The sequence below is a fragment of the Phyllostomus discolor genome, chromosome 12 (genome assembly GCF_004126475.2).
Source record: "Phyllostomus discolor isolate MPI-MPIP mPhyDis1 chromosome 12, mPhyDis1.pri.v3, whole genome shotgun sequence".
Lineage (NCBI taxonomy): Eukaryota > Metazoa > Chordata > Mammalia > Chiroptera > Phyllostomidae > Phyllostomus > Phyllostomus discolor.
The window spans coordinates 20669500-20685791 of NC_040914.2; the positions used below are offsets into that span (position 1 = coordinate 20669500).

The following is a 16292-nucleotide window of genomic DNA, read 5'->3' on the forward strand; positions in this document are numbered from 1 at the left end:
TTTTAGAGAGGGAAGGGAGGGAGAAAGAGAGAGAGAGAGAAACATCAATGTGCGGTTGCTGGGGGCCATGGCCTGCAACCCAGGCATGTACCCTGACTGGGAATCGAACATGCAATGTTTCGGTTCGCAGCCCGTGCTCAATCCACTGAGCTACGCCAGCCAGGGCTTCCACTTTTTTTTATGCACTCACTGGTCGACTCTTGTATTCGCCCTGACACAGACTTGAACGCACAGCGCTGGTGTGTCAGGACGACCCTCTAGCTGACTGAGCCACCCAGCTAGGGGCATCTGTATTTATAAAGTGGGTGCTGTGAGGACTGAGTGAGGCCCCGGCGGGGGAAGTCGGCACCCCACCTGGTAGTAGGGAGCCATTGACAGAGCGGTGGTGATGGGACACAGGGGTCCCAGGTCCACCTGGTCATTGTCCTCCAAGCTCAGGGCATCCTGATGCTCCCTGTCTGCCTTGGAAGTGTTGGTCCCCCGTTGAGTTGGATTGTGGTAAAAAATATACACACTCGTACACACGTATGCACACACACCAGTCCGATGAGGCAGGGGTGACTGAAACTACTCTAGATGGAGCGGGAAGCTGAGACACAGCAAGGGCCGCGTTGTATGTCGGGGGGCATGGCCTCAGTCCCGTGGCCCAGAGCCTGGGCATTGCTGCCTGTGGGCCCCAGGGGTCAGGCATCGACTCCTTTACAGCGGTCTGTTCCAGCCATGTGCAGAGGGCACCCAGAGCCCAGGGAGGAGGACTTGCCTGAGGTCACCCAGCAGGAGTTGGGGGGACCCACGACCCCCCAACAGACAGGACCGTTCAGTGAGGAGCTCTCTGCTTACTCGTCCTTGGCCCACACTGTATGCAGGCCAGATGGGGATGCCAGATGCGGTCCCGGGCCTCGTTTGGGGCAGCGGCTCTGAAGCTGGGCCTGGATTCTGACCCAGCCGGCCATTCTGACTCTGTGGCCTTCACTCCTCTCTAAGCCTCACTGTCTCGGCCTGTGAAATGGGGATGACTGTCACCTCCTCACTGGGTCCATGTAAAGAGGTTGGGAGGTGCCAAGTGTCCCCACAGAGTGCCCTGCCCTCGTGCACCAGGCACCTGGGTGTGGGCAGCTCACACAGCTGTGTAAACAGGCCTGAGAGAGGAGCAGTGCCCGGCATGGGTCAGGGCTGGCCTAGGGACACCAGACACACAAGTGGTGACAGTGCCTAGAACGAGTTTATTGGATGAGGTAAGGGGCTTGCATCTGAGTGGTGGGCTCAGACCACCCCGCGACCTCGACATCCATGTTCTGGACCAGGTCCTGGAGATAGACCTTGTACTGGTCCGATGTGAGGGACAGCGAGTGGCCGTTGGAGATGTGCAGGTCCACAGTGTTCTCCAGCGAGGAGGCGCCCCCATCCCTGGCGAGGTCTAGCAGGGCCCTGAGGCATGTGGGCACGACCTGCAGGCGGGGAAGACACTGTCAGGGAAGCGCTCGACGCAGTCTAATGTAGAGGGTGGGGTTGCAGCTCCCATATTCACAACCAGGGAGGCCAGGGGGTCCCCAGGAGCTCAGGCTGAGTAGCTCGGGTCAGGAGAGCCCCCAGGGTCCGAGGTCCCTCACAGACACTGCTAGGCCCTGCGGTCTGCCAGCTCCCACTGGGCTCCGTGGTTAAGGCTGGGGGACTTAGCCGTTGGAGTTTCTCATGGGGCTTCCTAGGGGCAACCAATTCCCTTGGGAAAGCTGCCCCCCCCCCCCCCACAACAGCTCCAGGGGCTGGGGCTGCAGGCACCTTGACCATCACCAGCTTTTTGGTCCATGGCTGGTCCTGGGGCCACGACTCCCCCATGCAGAACCAGAGGGTGTAGCGTGGTGAGCGTCCACTTCCTTCGATGAAGGCGATCAGGTCTGGGGGCCCAAGAACCTGGTCAGGGATGGGAAGACCCTGCCTGCTCCTCACCCTCCCCCGGAGCCACAGCCGCTTCTCCATGGGCCTAGAGCCTCGCACACCCCTGCCATCCAAGCTGGGGGCTGCGGGTTTGTGTCAAGGCCTCACAATTCTGGCACAAATGAAGTTCCTTCTCCCTCCCACCCCTCGGGGTAGGAGTGGAAGATCTGGTCCCACCTCCCCCCTGAGCCTCGGCCTTCAGGGTGGGGAAGCAGGCCCAGGAGGGGCCTAAAGACTCCCCTAAAGACGTAGAGGCAGCTGACAGTCACCGGTCTCTGACCCCCTTGGGCCACACTGTCCGATGTGTAGCCCTTAGCCGCTGCCAGGGCTATTTAAATTGCAACTAATTAAAATGCAAATAAAGTTTGAAACTCACCACAGCTAAGTATTATATAGCAGCATGTGGCTAGCAGATACCATATTGGACTCTGGAAAGAAACTTCTATTGGCTACCAAAGTCCTATGGGATCTCTCTCTGGTGTCTGTCCACCGTGACTGGTAACCATGATGACAGCTAGGCAGCCCATTCCCTCAGCCCCATCTGCACAGTGGGCCCTGTGCCTCCTACCGGCTCTGGGCAGGAATGTGGAGAGGGACACTCCTTAGACTTGGCGGGCTCAGCTTACGCTGCAGGCAGAGCAGTGGGGTCCCAAAAGGTCTAACCCCAGACTTCTTGCTCGCTGGCCCGCTTTCTGCAGCAGAGGAAGGCTTGCCCACTCACCTGTCAGGAACGGCCCCAGGTCGAACACACCTCCTTCCTTGTCCTTGGGGACCTCACCGCCAGGCCTGTGAGCAGTGTCCGGGAGGAGCTCCTCGCCCACAGCCCAGTATGTGCGGCAGTGCCCCAGCCTCCGGGCGCAGATCCACTGCCCTGCTCTCCACAGAGCTAGTCCTCCGCCCAGGGAGCTCAGCACGCGACTCACGTAGCCCACCACACCTCTGTCGGTCAGGAAGGCCCCAGGCTCTGGCAGTGGGATTGGCTGCCCCGGCAGTGTCCTGTCCCCCGAGTCTGACCCCACCAGCCGCAGGCCGTGCGGGCAGAAGGCAGTCTGCTGGAAGACTTGGCGGCCCCGGTAGAAGGCGGTCACCTCGAACTCCCACTCTGAGTGGCCGAGGCGTGAAGGGAGAGAGAGTATGAGGGGGCCTGTCACCTCCGACCCAGCCCCTCCCTGCCCACAGCTGGCACTCACCTCCCTCGGGCACAAAGAGCTGCTTCAGTGGGTTTTCAGGGGGTTCCAAGTTTGGGCAGGGAGCAGGGATATCTAAGTTGGGGCTCTGCAAGAGCTGAGGAGGGTATTCGGGGGCGACAGGCAGGCTTGGGGGCCCCTCATCTGGGATTGGGCCCAAGACAATGCTACTCAGTAACTGCTCCAGATTGTCTTCCTGGAGAGGGGGAAAAAAAGAAGGTTCTGGGCATTTCTTTTTGAAAGATTTTATTTATTTGTTTATCTAGAAAGAGGGGAAGGGAGGGACAAAGGGAGAGAAACATTAATGTGCAAGGAAAATACCAGTCTGTTGCCTCTCGCACACCCTGACCAGGAATTGAACTGGTGACCTTTGGATTTGGGGGACAACGCTCAACCCCACTGAGCCACACCAGTCAGGGTGGTTCTGGGCATTTCCACAGCATTTCCTGGAGACTTCCCTTGGACCCGGCCTTGGGCTCACAACATGGGGACCCAGAGAGCAGACAGCCCTGACCTTGGCCCTCAAGGGCCTTCTAGGCCAGGGGAGAGACCCAGAGGTACAGGCAGCAAAATACATGCTGGGATACATGCGGACGATAATGGGCATAATCACCTCGTGGATAATACGCACAGAACCACGGGTGCGCATTATCCACGGCCAAATATGGCAGTTCCAGCCCAAGGATGTGGCTTCCTACAGGCAAGACCTGGGAAGGGAAGTCTGGGCAGAACTTCAGGGGGGAATTTCCTGGGCATGGCCATCGGCAAGATCAAGGGTAGGGAGTTTCTGAGTTCCTGAGAGGCTGGAAAACGAGGGAGGCAATAGAAGGTGTGCCAGGCCCCTGAATGCCTGGTGCAAACAGAGTTTTCCTCGGAGGGTGCGGGGAAGCCATGGGAGGGCTGTGAGCAGGAGAGGGATGGGTGGGCGCGGGGTCAGGTGAGGGACAGAAGGGAGGCCAAGAAGGAGGTCTGTGAGGAGGAGATGAGGCCTGAACAGGCCCCAGGGAATGCAGGGAGGGGACGGGACAGAGCCTGGGAGCAGGAGGGCTGAGCACGTTCTTACCTGGGTGTCAGAGGCGCTGCATATGCCATCAGTGTCTGGAGAGGTCCCCTGCTCAGGGAAGTCCCCAGCTCCTGGTGAGAGAGGTGGTGATCGGAGAAGAGGTACTTCGGACTCTCAAAATCCCACCCCTCCCTGAGGAGCCCCACTTCCAGCACACCTGAGGTCACAAACTCATAGACCTTGTGTGGGTCCTGGGGATCCTTGCTCCGATCGTCAGCCAAACGCAACACTTCCTTCCGGTTCAGGGCAGACCTGAAATTCCGCTTCCAGGTCGGCAGGTCAGGCTTATCCTTCCCAGGAGTGTAGGCACCGCTGGCCTCCGCCCAGGCCTGGGGGACCAGTGTACCAGGATGGAGGAGAGGATGATTCAGACCCCACCCCAGGGGGCATAACCCTGCCTCCTCCGATCCTAACGCCTCCCTCGCTCCCTTGGCACACTGCTAACTTAGTCGGGTTCTACTCCCAAACTCCAGGATTCTCTGTGCCCCAAGACCCCCTACCTTTCAAAAACCTTTGCTTTTTAAACCAACTTTCCAGGTCCTACTGGGTGTCTAACTCTTGCCACCAACCTGCCCCAGGGCAATGTCTGTAATTACCCCACCCCCTCCCACTCTGACTCAGTCTCCCACCATTGGGGTATCCTAATTTGGTGGTAAATAACCACAGCTTCAGCCCACTGTGGCCTCTCAAATTCCAAGACCCACCCGCAGAACTCTACTTCCCAAAGCACAACCCCCAGTGAGCCCTGCACTCCCAGGATGCATTTCCTTCATGGTCTGACTGGTCTAACCCCGCTTTCCTGGTTCTATCCCCGGCTCCTCCAACCCTGCCAGCTATCCGCTCTACCCCATTCTAATGCCACCCCTCGGAGTCCACCCCGTCGTGTGGCAGCTTCGGCCTTCCCGAGTGAGTCTCAGCTGCCACACACCTGGAAGATGCCGAAGTCCTCTTGTTGGGCATCCTGCCTCAAGCCATGCTTCCAGGGGATGCGGAAGCGTGTGCGGCTTGGGTCCAGCCAAGCCACGCCCTCCAGGTGCCCCCCGTCCAGCTGTGACACCAGCCAGGGTAGGATCCGAGGCTTCGGGGTTGCCATGGTCGGGCCTGTGGGGGAAAAAAGGGCGGTTCATGGGTGCAGGTGGCCTCAGGCCCCCTGGCTCTAGAGTTCCACACCCGGCCCATCCTCTCAGGGGGCCACTGCACAGGTCCCTCGCATATATTTTCTTGGGGTACAGACCTCCAATTGCCATCATCCAGAGAGGCTCGTCAATTCAGCGAGGACTCCCTCCCAAACCCATTTAGACCCTCTCATTTTCCCAGCTTCTGTGCAGACCCCCCTAGCCCCCTCAGTTCCACCAGCATAGGCCCTTCCCTCTTCCACTGGAACCGCCCCCCTCCTCCCCATCACCAAATGCAGGTATCCCGGCTTCCAAGGTGAAACCTAATAGCAGGTGCTACTCACATGTAGACCTTTACCTGCTACACCTACTCCCGTGTGAACCCCCTTCCACAGCTCCCCGACATGAGATCCCCTCACCCATTTCCACTGAAGATCTCCATTCACAGTCTCCCCGAAACAGCCCCCCTCTTCCAGGGCACGGTCCCCACTTTCGAAAGTGGATTGCCTTCCCCTTACCGAGTACACCCTCCTCTCCCCCCCCCCTCGCTTTTTCTAAGTATTTCTTTTTTGTTTGCTTTGTTTTTGCACCAGCCACTACTTCACTTTTCCCCTCCTTGCTTCTCTTTCCCCAGCATACTCAGCTCTCCCCATCCTTTCTCCGGTTCCTCACTCCTGGATGCCACCAGTTGCCCAGCTCTTCCGTGTTACCTACCCAGTGGGACGGGGTACGCAGGGTGTTGCAGCCCAGCCCTGACTTTGAGGTCCGGTAGCGCTCGAACTCGCAACTGCACAACGCCCCTTCCCGTCAGCTGAGACTGAGAGCGGTGGAGCTTTGTTTTCTACCGACTTCTTGAAATAACAAACGACTTGATCCTTGTTTGGGTGACAACCAAAGAGTCGGAACCCGAAGCCCGGACGTTCCCCCTCCCACTCCGTGCCCTTTTTTAGCCTTCAGGCCACCGGCATGCTGGGAACGTCACATGCAAATTAGGCAGCTCCTGCCTACCCAGCGCTCCGCCTCCTCTACGTTTGAGTAGGCGCCAACCAGGCCCAGTGCGCAGGCGCGGCCAAGTTACACTCATAAAAGTTTATACAAGTTCGGTGAAGGAGGAGGTGGCGGACCCGGGGACCAAGTGAGTGGGGCGTTGGTGAGGGTTGGGGCGAGGAGGGAAGCGGAGAGGGCCGAGATCCAGGAGTGGGTGCCCCAGTTTGGCTTCTTCGACAAACAAGCGCCCCGGGTCCCCAAGAGTCCGGCCTTAGTGAAACTACAGCTCCCAGCAGGCTGCGCGGCGACCAGTTGCGGACCCAGTGGAATGTTTGCCACGAAGCCTGCTGGGACTGGTAGTTCCCATCCTCTAACGGCTTAAGTAGCTTGGCATATGCTCTCAGAATCCAGCAGTCAAAGCCTCAAGCCTCTTTCTCCCTCGGGGATCCAGAGGTCTGAGCACAATCCCCTTCTCTCTCAAACTCAAGAGTTTAGACCCCCAGCCCGCTCTTCGCTTAGACGCAAGAATCCGGTTCCCCAGCTTCTTCCTTTGCCGGGATCCAGGAATCTAGGTCATCAGCCCTCTTTCTCCCTGTGGGGACTCCACTCTGGACCTCCAGACCTCAACTCCCCTAAAGAACCTGGTTCAGACCCTCAGCCCCTTCCTCCCTTGGGGACTCCCTGGTCCTGGCCTCCGCCTCATTCACGGACTAGGAATTTGGGCCCCAAGTCTTCACTTCCCCTTGAACCCTAGAGTCCATCCCTCAGCCCCCTCTCTCACAGGTGCCCCCATGGCGGGCTCGGAAGAGCTGGGGCTCCGGGAGGACACGCTGAGGGTCCTAGCTGCCTTCCTTAGGCGAGGTGAGGCTGCCGGGTCCCCCATCCCAACCCCACCCAGGTAAGTGGAGTTGCCATCTTCCCCCAGGGGCCTGCATTGGATGTGGGCCGTCCCTAACTCTGGTTCATCTCAGTCTGTCTCCTCTGTCCTCTCTTTGTATTTGGTTCTAGTTCTTGTCCCCAGGGGTGGCAGGAGAGTCCCTGAGTGGGAGGGGAAAAAAAGGGACTGCTTGCAGGGGGCTTGGGGTCACTCTGTGAGGTCCCCTTCCCCAGGAGCCCTGCCCAGGAGGAGCCAACAGATTTCCTGAGCCGCCTTCGAAGATGTCTTCCTTGCTCCTTGGGTGGAGGAGCGGTTCCCCCTGAGTCCCCTCGGCCTTGCTCCCTGCCCCTTCGCCCCTGCTATGGGCCACAGCCTGGTAAGAGATTTCCCTGGTTCCCCATGAACTTGCAGGGCTAGGAGCTTTGATACTTAAAGCACAGGCAGGATAAGGAACTAGTTCTGGACCACTCAGCTAAGGGCACTGGTAGCTGTGTGGGGTCTCCAGCACCTGCACTCCCTGCCATCCCAGTTAGGTTGCTGTTTGTCAATTCCGTGGTCCCTTTCTATTTGTTACCTCTCTCCTTCCATACAGTAGGGAGGCAGGAGGCATGGTTTTCAGTCACAACTCCCTGGCTACTTGGTTACACGTGACTGGGAAAGTCCTTTTCTTCCCTGCTCCTGTGTTTCTCCAGTAGCAAAGTAGGAATGAGACTTCATTGGACTTAATCAAGAGTGACCAACAACCCTGGCTGGTGTGGCTCAGTGGATTGAGTACTGGCCTGTGAACTGGAGGGTTGCCGGTCCAATTCCCAGTCAGGACACATGGCCTGGGTTGTGGGCCAGGTCCCTAGTAGGGGATTTGAGAGAGGCAATCACACGTTGATGTTTCTCTCCCTATCTTTCTCTGTCCCCTCCTTTCTCTCTAAAAAGAAAATTAAAATCTTAAAAAAGGAAAAAAGTGAACCTGGATAGACTAGTAATGGCTTCTGGGAGTGCTAGCTTGCGAAGGATTTCCTAGCCAGGGGGGAGAGTTCTGTGATCAGTTGATGATGCCTGAAATGGATGAGGGACCGAGGGGTAATAGCCAGAGTGTCACGTGCTTGCATTCCTCAGATGGCATAATCTTCAAGGTCCAGATCAGCTCTCACACTCTTTAAGTCCATATGGGGGCACACCATAAAGTAGAGAGTACGGGGGTGTTTTGCCAAGTTTGCTCACTGGGCCTCATGATGAAAATGGAGATCACCGCTGCCTGGCAAGGTGGTTGGGAGGAGAGAATCGTACCTTCCTGATGCCCTGGAGACTTACGCTGGGTTCTTTGCACCCCAGGCCCAGCCACTCCAGACTTCTATGCCCTGGTGGCCCAGAGGCTAGAAGAGCTGGTCCAGGAGCAGCTGAGATCCCCACCTAGCCCAGGTGAGGTGCACAGGGGCCTGGGGGAGGATGAAGGTACAGGGGTCCCCAGGGTCCTGCCCCCATCCGAATTCCCTTCTGCCCCTCCCCCTCTAGAGTTACAGGGCGCCCCACCCACAGAGAAGGAAGCCCTGCTTCGGAGGCTGGTGGCTTTGCTGGAAGAGGAGGCAGAAGTCATCAACCAGAAGGTGATGGGCAGTCTATCCCATCCCTTAGCAAGAATAGGAACTGCGTTCTGGTTGGGCCAGGGGATCAGAAGCTGGGTCGGCATTCTCCTTGTTGGTCAGCAGGGTTAAGTGACAGAGGTATGGCCTGGGCAATACCTTAAATTTAAGGCTTGTGTTGTTTCCTGGAGGGACGTGGCCCAAAGGCAGGGGGTGTGACCACGAGAAAGAAGATCCAGGAAAGAGACTGGGACCAGTTGAGGAAGCAAGGGAACGCGTGGTGGTGCGAGTGGGGTGTGGTTTGAAGAAAATCGTCTAAAATCCGAAGCCCTGACTGCCTATACAGGGGTGTGGCTTAGCATGTGGGGCAAATGGACTGGTTCATGACCATCCTGGAATGTGACAGTGTGTGGTCCCATCACATTAATTGTATGGTTGGAGGCAAGGTTGTTGTAGACATTGGCCTGGTTGGCGGGCCTCTGGGGGGTGGGGAGGGGACCCTGCTGTGGGCGTGGCCGGCAGGTTAGCATTCTACAACTCCGTTACAGTGGGGCTTGGCTCTTGCTACCAGCTGTTGTGTCCCGGGTGGGGGCGTGGCTTAGCTTCTCGGGTTCTTGGCCAGCTCCCTGCAGGTAGTTTGGTAGACACCCTGGAGTCTGGTTTATAATTGACTGCTGTGATGGAACGCAGCTTAGAGCCATAGTATCTAGAGGTCCCTTGGACCAGAAAGCCACGCCTCCCATCCTCCTACTGGCTGGCCACAAGGGCAGACCCTGCCTCTTCCCCTCATCCGCCCCGCAGCTGGCCTCGGACCCAGTCCTGCACCGCAAGCTGGCCCGCCTCTCCGCCGGCTCCTTCGCCCGCCTTGTGGAACTGTTCTCCAGCCGGGAGGGCAGCCCTCGCCCCTCCGTGCAGTGCCCCGGGCCGCCGCCGCCTTCCCCGGAGCCCCTGGCCCGCCTGGCGCTGGCCATGGAACTGAGTCGCCGCGTGGCCCGGCTAGGGGGCACCCTGGCGGGACTCAGCGTGGAGCACGTGCACAGCTTCGCGCCCTGGATCCAGGCCCACGGGGGCTGGGTGAGCCCCCCAAGTCTCTCTGGGCCTACTTTGCCTAATTGCAATGGGGGCAAGGGGCTTCTTCGGTTTCCTTTTAGACATCACAGGTGTGTTCGCCCAGCCCTCCATTCACCTGCTCTGTGTTTGCTGCGCACCTGCCCTCCGCCGGGCACCGGGTGAGCCGCGGGTTACCGTGAGGACTAAATGGGATCTTCCTCATGAATACTTGGCGTTTGTTTGTGCGATTATCTACAGACAGCCTGGGCGGCTCTGCCAGCAACGCCCTTGCCCGGGTGTCCCCTCCCCGCGCCTCTGCTCAGCTCGGGTATAACCCCCAGGGAGGTCTTACCTGTCCCCCATTAAAAACCGCAGCCAAGCCTCGGCTGGTGTGGCTCCCTGGATTGAGTGCTGGCCTGTGAACCAAAGGGTCGGTGGTTCGATTCCCAGTCAGGACTCATGTCTGGGTTGTGGGCCAGGTCCCTAATAGGAGACATGCGAGGGTCAACCACACATTGTCCTTTCTCTCCCACCTCTTTCTCCCTCCCTACCCCTCTCTCCAAACATAAATAAATAGAAATCTTTTAAAAAATAAAAAAGTAAACTGCAGCCACCTCCACACCCTCTCACTCCTTCTCTGCTGCCTTCCTTCCTTTCATAGCACGCTGCACCTTCTACCAGGTGGCGGAAATGACTAGTTATTTGTTTATTTTTTAAGTGATTTTATTTTTCAATTACAGTTGTCTGCATTTACCCCCCAGCACTCCCCCCACCCCAGCCGTCCCCACCTCGCTCCCCTGCAGAAATGACCAGTTTTACTTAAGCCTTTTTGTTACCTCCTCCTGCCCCTGACCTGGGAGCCTTGCCGGCTCTCTCGCTGCGTTCGGCACAGGGCCAGGCTCCGAGCTGGGCTGGGCTGCAGTCTACCCCTGGCTGTGGGACCTTGGCAACCACCCCCACCCCCCACCCCGCTTCCCTGAGCCCTTGGCTGCCCCGGCCCAGTGGCGCCACCTCACTAGCCTTGTCGCTGTGGGGACGCGGTCAGAGAAGGGTGGGTGCCAGGCCCTCTGGAGGGAACCATTGCTCCACAGGCTGGCGGGAGCAGACTGGTTGTTTGAGGAGCAGAGGAGGGGCTGGGGCGGGCAAGCGAGGTGAGCGGGGAGGGGAGGGGCAGCCAGGTTGTGCAGGGCCTGCAGTCACGGGGAGAAGTGGGAGTTTCACACGGAGAGAGTCTAGAATCCCTGCAGGGCTCTGGGCGGAGGACCAGAGGGGACTCAGGGGTTAACACCCGCCCTCTGGTGGTGGCGTGGGGAAGTGTGGGGGAGGGCAGAAGCAGGGAGCTTGGAGGGGTTGCCTGTGTTGGTCCCGGGTGGGGGGCGAGATGAGGGTGGATCAGACCACCATGGGGGTAGTGGAAGGTTCTGGATCTAACTTGGAGATCGAGATGACAGATTTTTGCTGGCGAGGTGGATGTGGGGACCGAGTGGCAGGCAAGAGGCCAAGATGCTGGCCGGGGCAACTCCAGGGCTGCACCCCATACTCCCCAAAATGAAGGCAGGGAGCAGGTTAGGGGCAGACTCAGAGGTGGGCGGAAGGGGTCCCGTTAAGCAAGAGGTGCCCTGGGGCCTCAAAGCAACGTGATGAGGGCACCGGATCTAAGTGTCTGAAGCTCAGCACAGAAGCTTGTTGATCAGTAAAATTATTTTGTTTCTTAGGGAATGGTAACAGGAAGCTTGGCCAGGTGTTCGCCAAGGACTTCAGGGAGATGATCCCATTTAAGCCTCACAGCGACCTAACGGGGTTCGGCTGTTACCCCGGCCTCACGGAGGCTGGAGGGAAAGTCCCTCCTGCAGGAGATGGGCCTGGGCGCTTCATCTTTAGAAACCCCGCACCCTGTCTTCCTCTTCCCGGGCTCTGTCTCCCTCCTCCACCCCCCGCCTCCACCCAGTACTCTGCTCTTCACTCCGGCTTGGTCTTTCTTCTCTCTAGGACTCTGTCGCCACCCACCCTGGGTCTTTGTCCCCCCACCCCTGGGTCTCCCTCTCCCCCTCTCCGATGCCTTGCCTCCCCGTCTCAGCTGTCACCGGGCTGGTACCGAAACTGCTGTGACCGGACTCTGCTTACGAGGCTCTGCCACTTTTCCCTCTAGGAGGGCATCCTGGCAGTTTCACCCGTGGACTTGAACTTACCCCTGGACTGAGATCTTCCTCAGCAGCTGCTACGAGATTGAACCTCAGGATCCTGGGCTCTCTGCGTGCATCTCAAGCCTTACTGTTCTACTCAGGACTGTGGGGTGGTAGCTTCCCACCCTGGTTTTGCCAAAAAAAAAGTTGTTTACCCTTTTTTCATATTAAAAGCTTTTTCAAATATTTCATTGTTTTCTTTTTCAAGAACTAAAGTTCTAAGTAGAGGAGGTTTGGTTCCAAGATCTCTCTGGTTTATAAATTGAAGAAAGAGCCAATTTATTCATTCTAGAATGTTTATTGGGGGCAGTTGTAAGTACCGGTTGCTGGGCATACGGCATATTTGAGGATGTCTCTGTAAATATGATTCCAGTGAATTGCATCCCCCACCCCTACCACCCGCGTTGCACGATTTATTTATTCCAGCTGCCCTGGGTTGATGCTACGGAGTCTTTCTGCCAGTTCCTGAAGAAAGCTATGCTCTTCCGCCACGGGGCACCCAGAATACCACTCTCTTCTTGTTTCTCTCCTCCCATGCTCTTTCTGAGCCTTTTTCTTGGCTACTCCTCGTCACCCTGAAACTTGGGCTTTGACACGTTTTTCGAGTGACAGCCATTTTTATAGTATTATGTTAGTAAATGTGTACAATGAAAAGTACAGGGTTGTAAGGGAAACCAGTTACAATAGCCCCTCATCGTTTGTATGTTCTCTGTTTGCAGACCCGCATGTGCCTCTGACACTGGCGTGTGAGCCCCACGCTAACCCTCACGGGGCCGGGCTGGTGTGGCTCAGCTGGTCGGAGCATCGTCCTTTGTAAACTGAAAGGTTGCCAGTTTGACTCCCCGTCAGGGCACACACCCTGGGTTGCGGGTTCAGGAGGCAACCAATCCATGTTTCTCTCTCACATCGAAGTTTCTCTCTCTCTCTCCCTTTCCCCTCTCTCGTGAGTGAACATGGAAGGAAACCCTCCGTGTTTGTGGGCACCAGCATGGGCAGAGCTGCAGAAGATTTGATTCGCCCAGCTTGCGCCTGCTTGGCTAGGGCTGGACGGGTGACATGTAGACGTGTCCTGTTCGCAGTCTACTTAGTACCCCATGGTTTTACATTTTTGTGATGATTTTGCTGTTTAGAAGGGCCCGAGTACAGTGCAGAATTGCTGTCATGTTCCTAAGTGCAGTCAGGCTATCGCGTGCCCCAGTCAGGGGAGCTCCGTCCTGGCGTGAGTGACGGTGCTCTTGGCTGTGAGTTCAATGGGTGTGAATTAGCTACACATTAAATGATGTGTCCTGACACGTGCTTACCGGTCGGCAGTGAGCTCGGAAGGCTGCAGATGGCTCATCAAAACTCGAGAAAGGCATACACAGAGACGAGCAGTTTCAGTGGGGAAGTAAAAACAGAATGGCCACTCTCTCTGGTGGGGGGAGTGCTCTGTTCCCCTGCTGGAGAGGCTTTTTATTGGTTTCATTTGCATAAGAATTCAGGTAAAGCTCATTACTCATTGCTAGGAAGTAAGGATCAAACAATAGATAACAAGGAAGTCTGAGGGCCTATTTTGAGTCAGGGTCAAAACTCAGAGCTGTAAAACTTTGAGGAACAAACTTACTTCTTGTTTGGACCCTTATCATTTAATTGAGGACATTCTAAACAAAGCAGGTTTCACAGGATTTTACATATTATTTCTTAGGCCTAATCACCCAGGAAACCCGCCCTTTCCAGCACAAGGCTGCACCACCCTCTGTCATTGTTTCAGGCTTAGGTGGAGCAAGGGAACTGAGGCAACCAAGAGATTAGGAAATTTTTCTCAGACAATGAGGACTCGGGCTTTTGTCAAAGCCGAGGGGTGAGGGTCCATCACCCCCTTTTGCTGTAGCCCCCAAAGTCCTTCCTTGGGGGCCTCCCATGTGATCGTGCCTGTCTCAGGTCGTTCCCCCTTGGTGAATCTTACCCGTCATTGGCTAACCAACCAAGCATTGGGGGCCAGGCAGGGTGAAGTAAAAGGAGCAGAAGCCGAGCTTCTGCCAGGGAGATAAGCTTTTGTCTCCTTGCTGGCTTATGGTCCAAGGTCATTCCCTCAGCCTTAGCCTTGGTGGGGGTTACAACTTCTGATACCAGGCAGGGTGGTTCCCAACAGTGTCCGAACAGAAATCATGCATAGAACAAGGTTCTATATGCGAGGGTGGGCACACGTGTTATGAGGAGAGGCTCGCGGGAGCCTGACCCCAGGTAGAGGTCTGGGTGCTGCTTCCAACCGCACCAACTCCCCATGGTATCGGCTCTTCGGAGGTCCTCGGACTAGCACAGTGCTGGCCGACAGAAATATCTGAGCCACGCGTGTTATTTAGAACACACTGGTAGCCCCATTGAAGCAAAATAAAAAGAAATGGGTCTAAATTAATTTTAACAATAGTTTTTATTAACCCTGCTTATCCAAAATGTAGAATGATTTCAACATGTAATCAAATAAAAATATTGAGATAATTCATATTTTCTTGTACATTTAAAAATATTTTATTGATGTTAGAGGGAGAGAGAAACACCGATTGATTGTTCCTCTTATTGATGCATTCATTGGTTGATTCTTGTCTGTGCCCTGACCAGGGATTGAACCAGAAAACGTGGCGTGTGGAGAGGACCAGCTGTAACCAACTGGGCTACCCGGCCGGCATTCACACTCTTTTTTTTACATTACATTCTCGGAATCCGGTGTGTGTTCTACTCTCACAGTACACCTCAGTTCATTCTTGCCACAGTCCTGTACTCCACCGCCCTGTATGGCGAGTGGCAGCCAATGTGGAAAATGTAGAATCTGATGCTGACACTTTCTGCATTTCCGACTGCGGTCTCGCACTTCTCCCCTGAACTCCCTTCTCGTGCATCCCCCTGCCTAGAGCCATGGGTTTTTTTGTTTGTTTGTTTGTTTTTCAATATTAGGTTATTCCTTGTTGTATAAATAGCTTGTTATAAATTTTGTTTCTTAGTTGCAGTGCAGCGCAGAAGTAATTGATCAGGTAAAAATATAATACTTGGAAACCAGAAAAAGAAAAAACCCCCAACAAACAACCCTGCTGAAATAGCTGGAAAGATAACAAAAACAAACAAAAAACTGATTTAGGACCCAAACAGCATAGAGTGTAGGGGTCAGGATGTGGTCTCTGATTGTTTGATTATTCAGACTTCATGAAAATTTAAAATTTCTGCTCTTCAAAAGACAATTTTGAGAAAATGAGCCCTGGCTGGTGTGGCTCAGTGGACTGAGCACTAGCCTATGAAGCAAAAGGCCACCAGTTTGATCTCCCTCAGGGCACATGCCCGGGTTGGGGGGTGGGTTCCCAGTTGGGGGCATGCAAGAGGCAGCTAATTGATGTTTCCCTTATACGTTGATGTTTCTCTTTCTCCCTCTCTTCCCCCTCTCTAAAAATAAATAAATAACATAGTTTCCAGAAAAGAAGAAAATGAAAAGACCAATCACAGATTGGCAGAAAATACTCAAGGTACCTGACAGAGACCTGGATCTGAATCTATAACAAATGTTTTCAATTTGTGAATAAAGAAAAAATATCGTTCGTAAAAATAGGCAAAAGACTTGAGCAGACACTTGATTGGAAGAAGATACGTAAGTGGTAAGCACACGAAAAGATGCTCAACAATAGAGGTCAGAGTGACGCAAACGACAACCACAACGAGATATCTCTTCACACCCGGCAGACTGGTGAAAAAGACAGACCCCAGTGCTGGCCAGGACGCGGGACTATTCCTGCATATCCAATGGGAATGCAAAATGGTAGGACACACTGGAAAACATTTTTGCCAGTTTCTTATAAAGTGAAACATACACCCAGCACACAACTCTGCCCTCTGCTCCTAGGTTTACCCAAGAGAAATGACAAAGTGTCCTGTTCACAGAAAGACTTGTACATGAACCTTCATAGCCACTTTGTTAATAGCTCCAATGAGGACATTATTCAGAGGTCTGTTAACAAGGAAATGGATAAACAAGCTATGATACTGTTACCAAACTCAAGTGGTTCTGCAGCTTCCCAGCTTCCCAGCTTCCCAGTTTGGAGTTCGTTACTCAACAGTGAAACATAGTTGTTGCAAGGTAGTTTTATTTACTTGGAGCTAGTAAAGGAGACAGGGGATTTGTATCTAAAGTTCTGCCTTCACAGAGGAGGCCTACACATAAGAGTCGTACACATTGGTCAATTACACATTGATTTCTTCTTTGCAGTTGGCTACACTTACCACAGTTGACTTGTCCACCTAATCCTTGTTTATGGCTGCATGCTACATTTTAACACTTAGCAAGAATAACATAATA

General features: G+C 55.0%; 2 protein-coding genes across 5 annotated transcripts; one reads left to right on the forward strand and one right to left on the reverse strand.

The window, feature by feature from the left end:
- Window positions 1-1203: 1203 nt before the first annotated feature.
- IRF3 (interferon regulatory factor 3) lies at window positions 1204-6249 on the reverse strand. Its single transcript, XM_028530186.2, has 8 exons — window positions 6015-6249; window positions 5114-5286; window positions 4343-4514; window positions 4186-4256; window positions 3126-3318; window positions 2657-3037; window positions 1780-1895; window positions 1204-1448 (listed from the first exon to the last, which is right to left on the reverse strand). The coding sequence occupies exons 2-8, from the start codon at window positions 5276-5278 to the stop codon at window positions 1224-1226; spliced, it is 1323 nt and encodes a 440-aa protein (XP_028385987.1). The 5' UTR covers window positions 5279-5286; window positions 6015-6249; the 3' UTR covers window positions 1204-1223.
- A 32-nt stretch (window positions 6250-6281) lies between these two features.
- Window positions 6282-12165, forward strand: BCL2L12 (BCL2 like 12). Of its 4 annotated transcripts, none has more exons than XM_028529530.2 (7): window positions 6282-6435; window positions 7071-7185; window positions 7398-7540; window positions 8494-8580; window positions 8674-8765; window positions 9543-9815; window positions 11941-12165. In XM_028529530.2, exons 2-7 carry the CDS (start codon window positions 7079-7081, stop codon window positions 11989-11991), a joined length of 753 nt encoding a protein of 250 aa, XP_028385331.1. In that variant the 5' UTR covers window positions 6282-6435; window positions 7071-7078; the 3' UTR covers window positions 11992-12165. The 4 variants fall into 4 exon arrangements, with proteins under 4 accessions (XP_028385331.1, XP_035868463.1, XP_035868461.1 ...); XM_036012568.1 differs by lacking the exon at window positions 6282-6435 and adding an exon at window positions 6545-6740; XM_036012569.1 differs by lacking the exon at window positions 6282-6435 and adding an exon at window positions 6747-6859.
- Window positions 12166-16292: the final 4127 nt, after the last annotated feature.

Coding starts and splice junctions, on each gene's coding strand:
- IRF3 (XM_028530186.2), bottom strand. CDS start 5,278: ATGGCAACCCCGAAGCCTCGGATCCTACCCTGGCTGGTGTCACAGCTG. Junction 4,515..5,113: donor AGGACTTCGGCATCTTCCAG/GTGTGTGGCAGC, acceptor CTGGTCCCCCAG/GCCTGGGCGGAGGCCAGCGG. Junction 3,038..3,125: donor GCTCTTTGTGCCCGAGGGAG/GTGAGTGCCAGC, acceptor TCGGCCACTCAG/AGTGGGAGTTCGAGGTGACC.
- BCL2L12 (XM_028529530.2), top strand. CDS start 7,079: ATGGCGGGCTCGGAAGAGCTGGGGCTCCGGGAGGACACGCTGAGGGTC. Junction 8,766..9,542: donor CAGAAGTCATCAACCAGAAG/GTGATGGGCAGT, acceptor TCCGCCCCGCAG/CTGGCCTCGGACCCAGTCCT. Junction 9,816..11,940: donor TCCAGGCCCACGGGGGCTGG/GTGAGCCCCCCA, acceptor TTTTCCCTCTAG/GAGGGCATCCTGGCAGTTTC.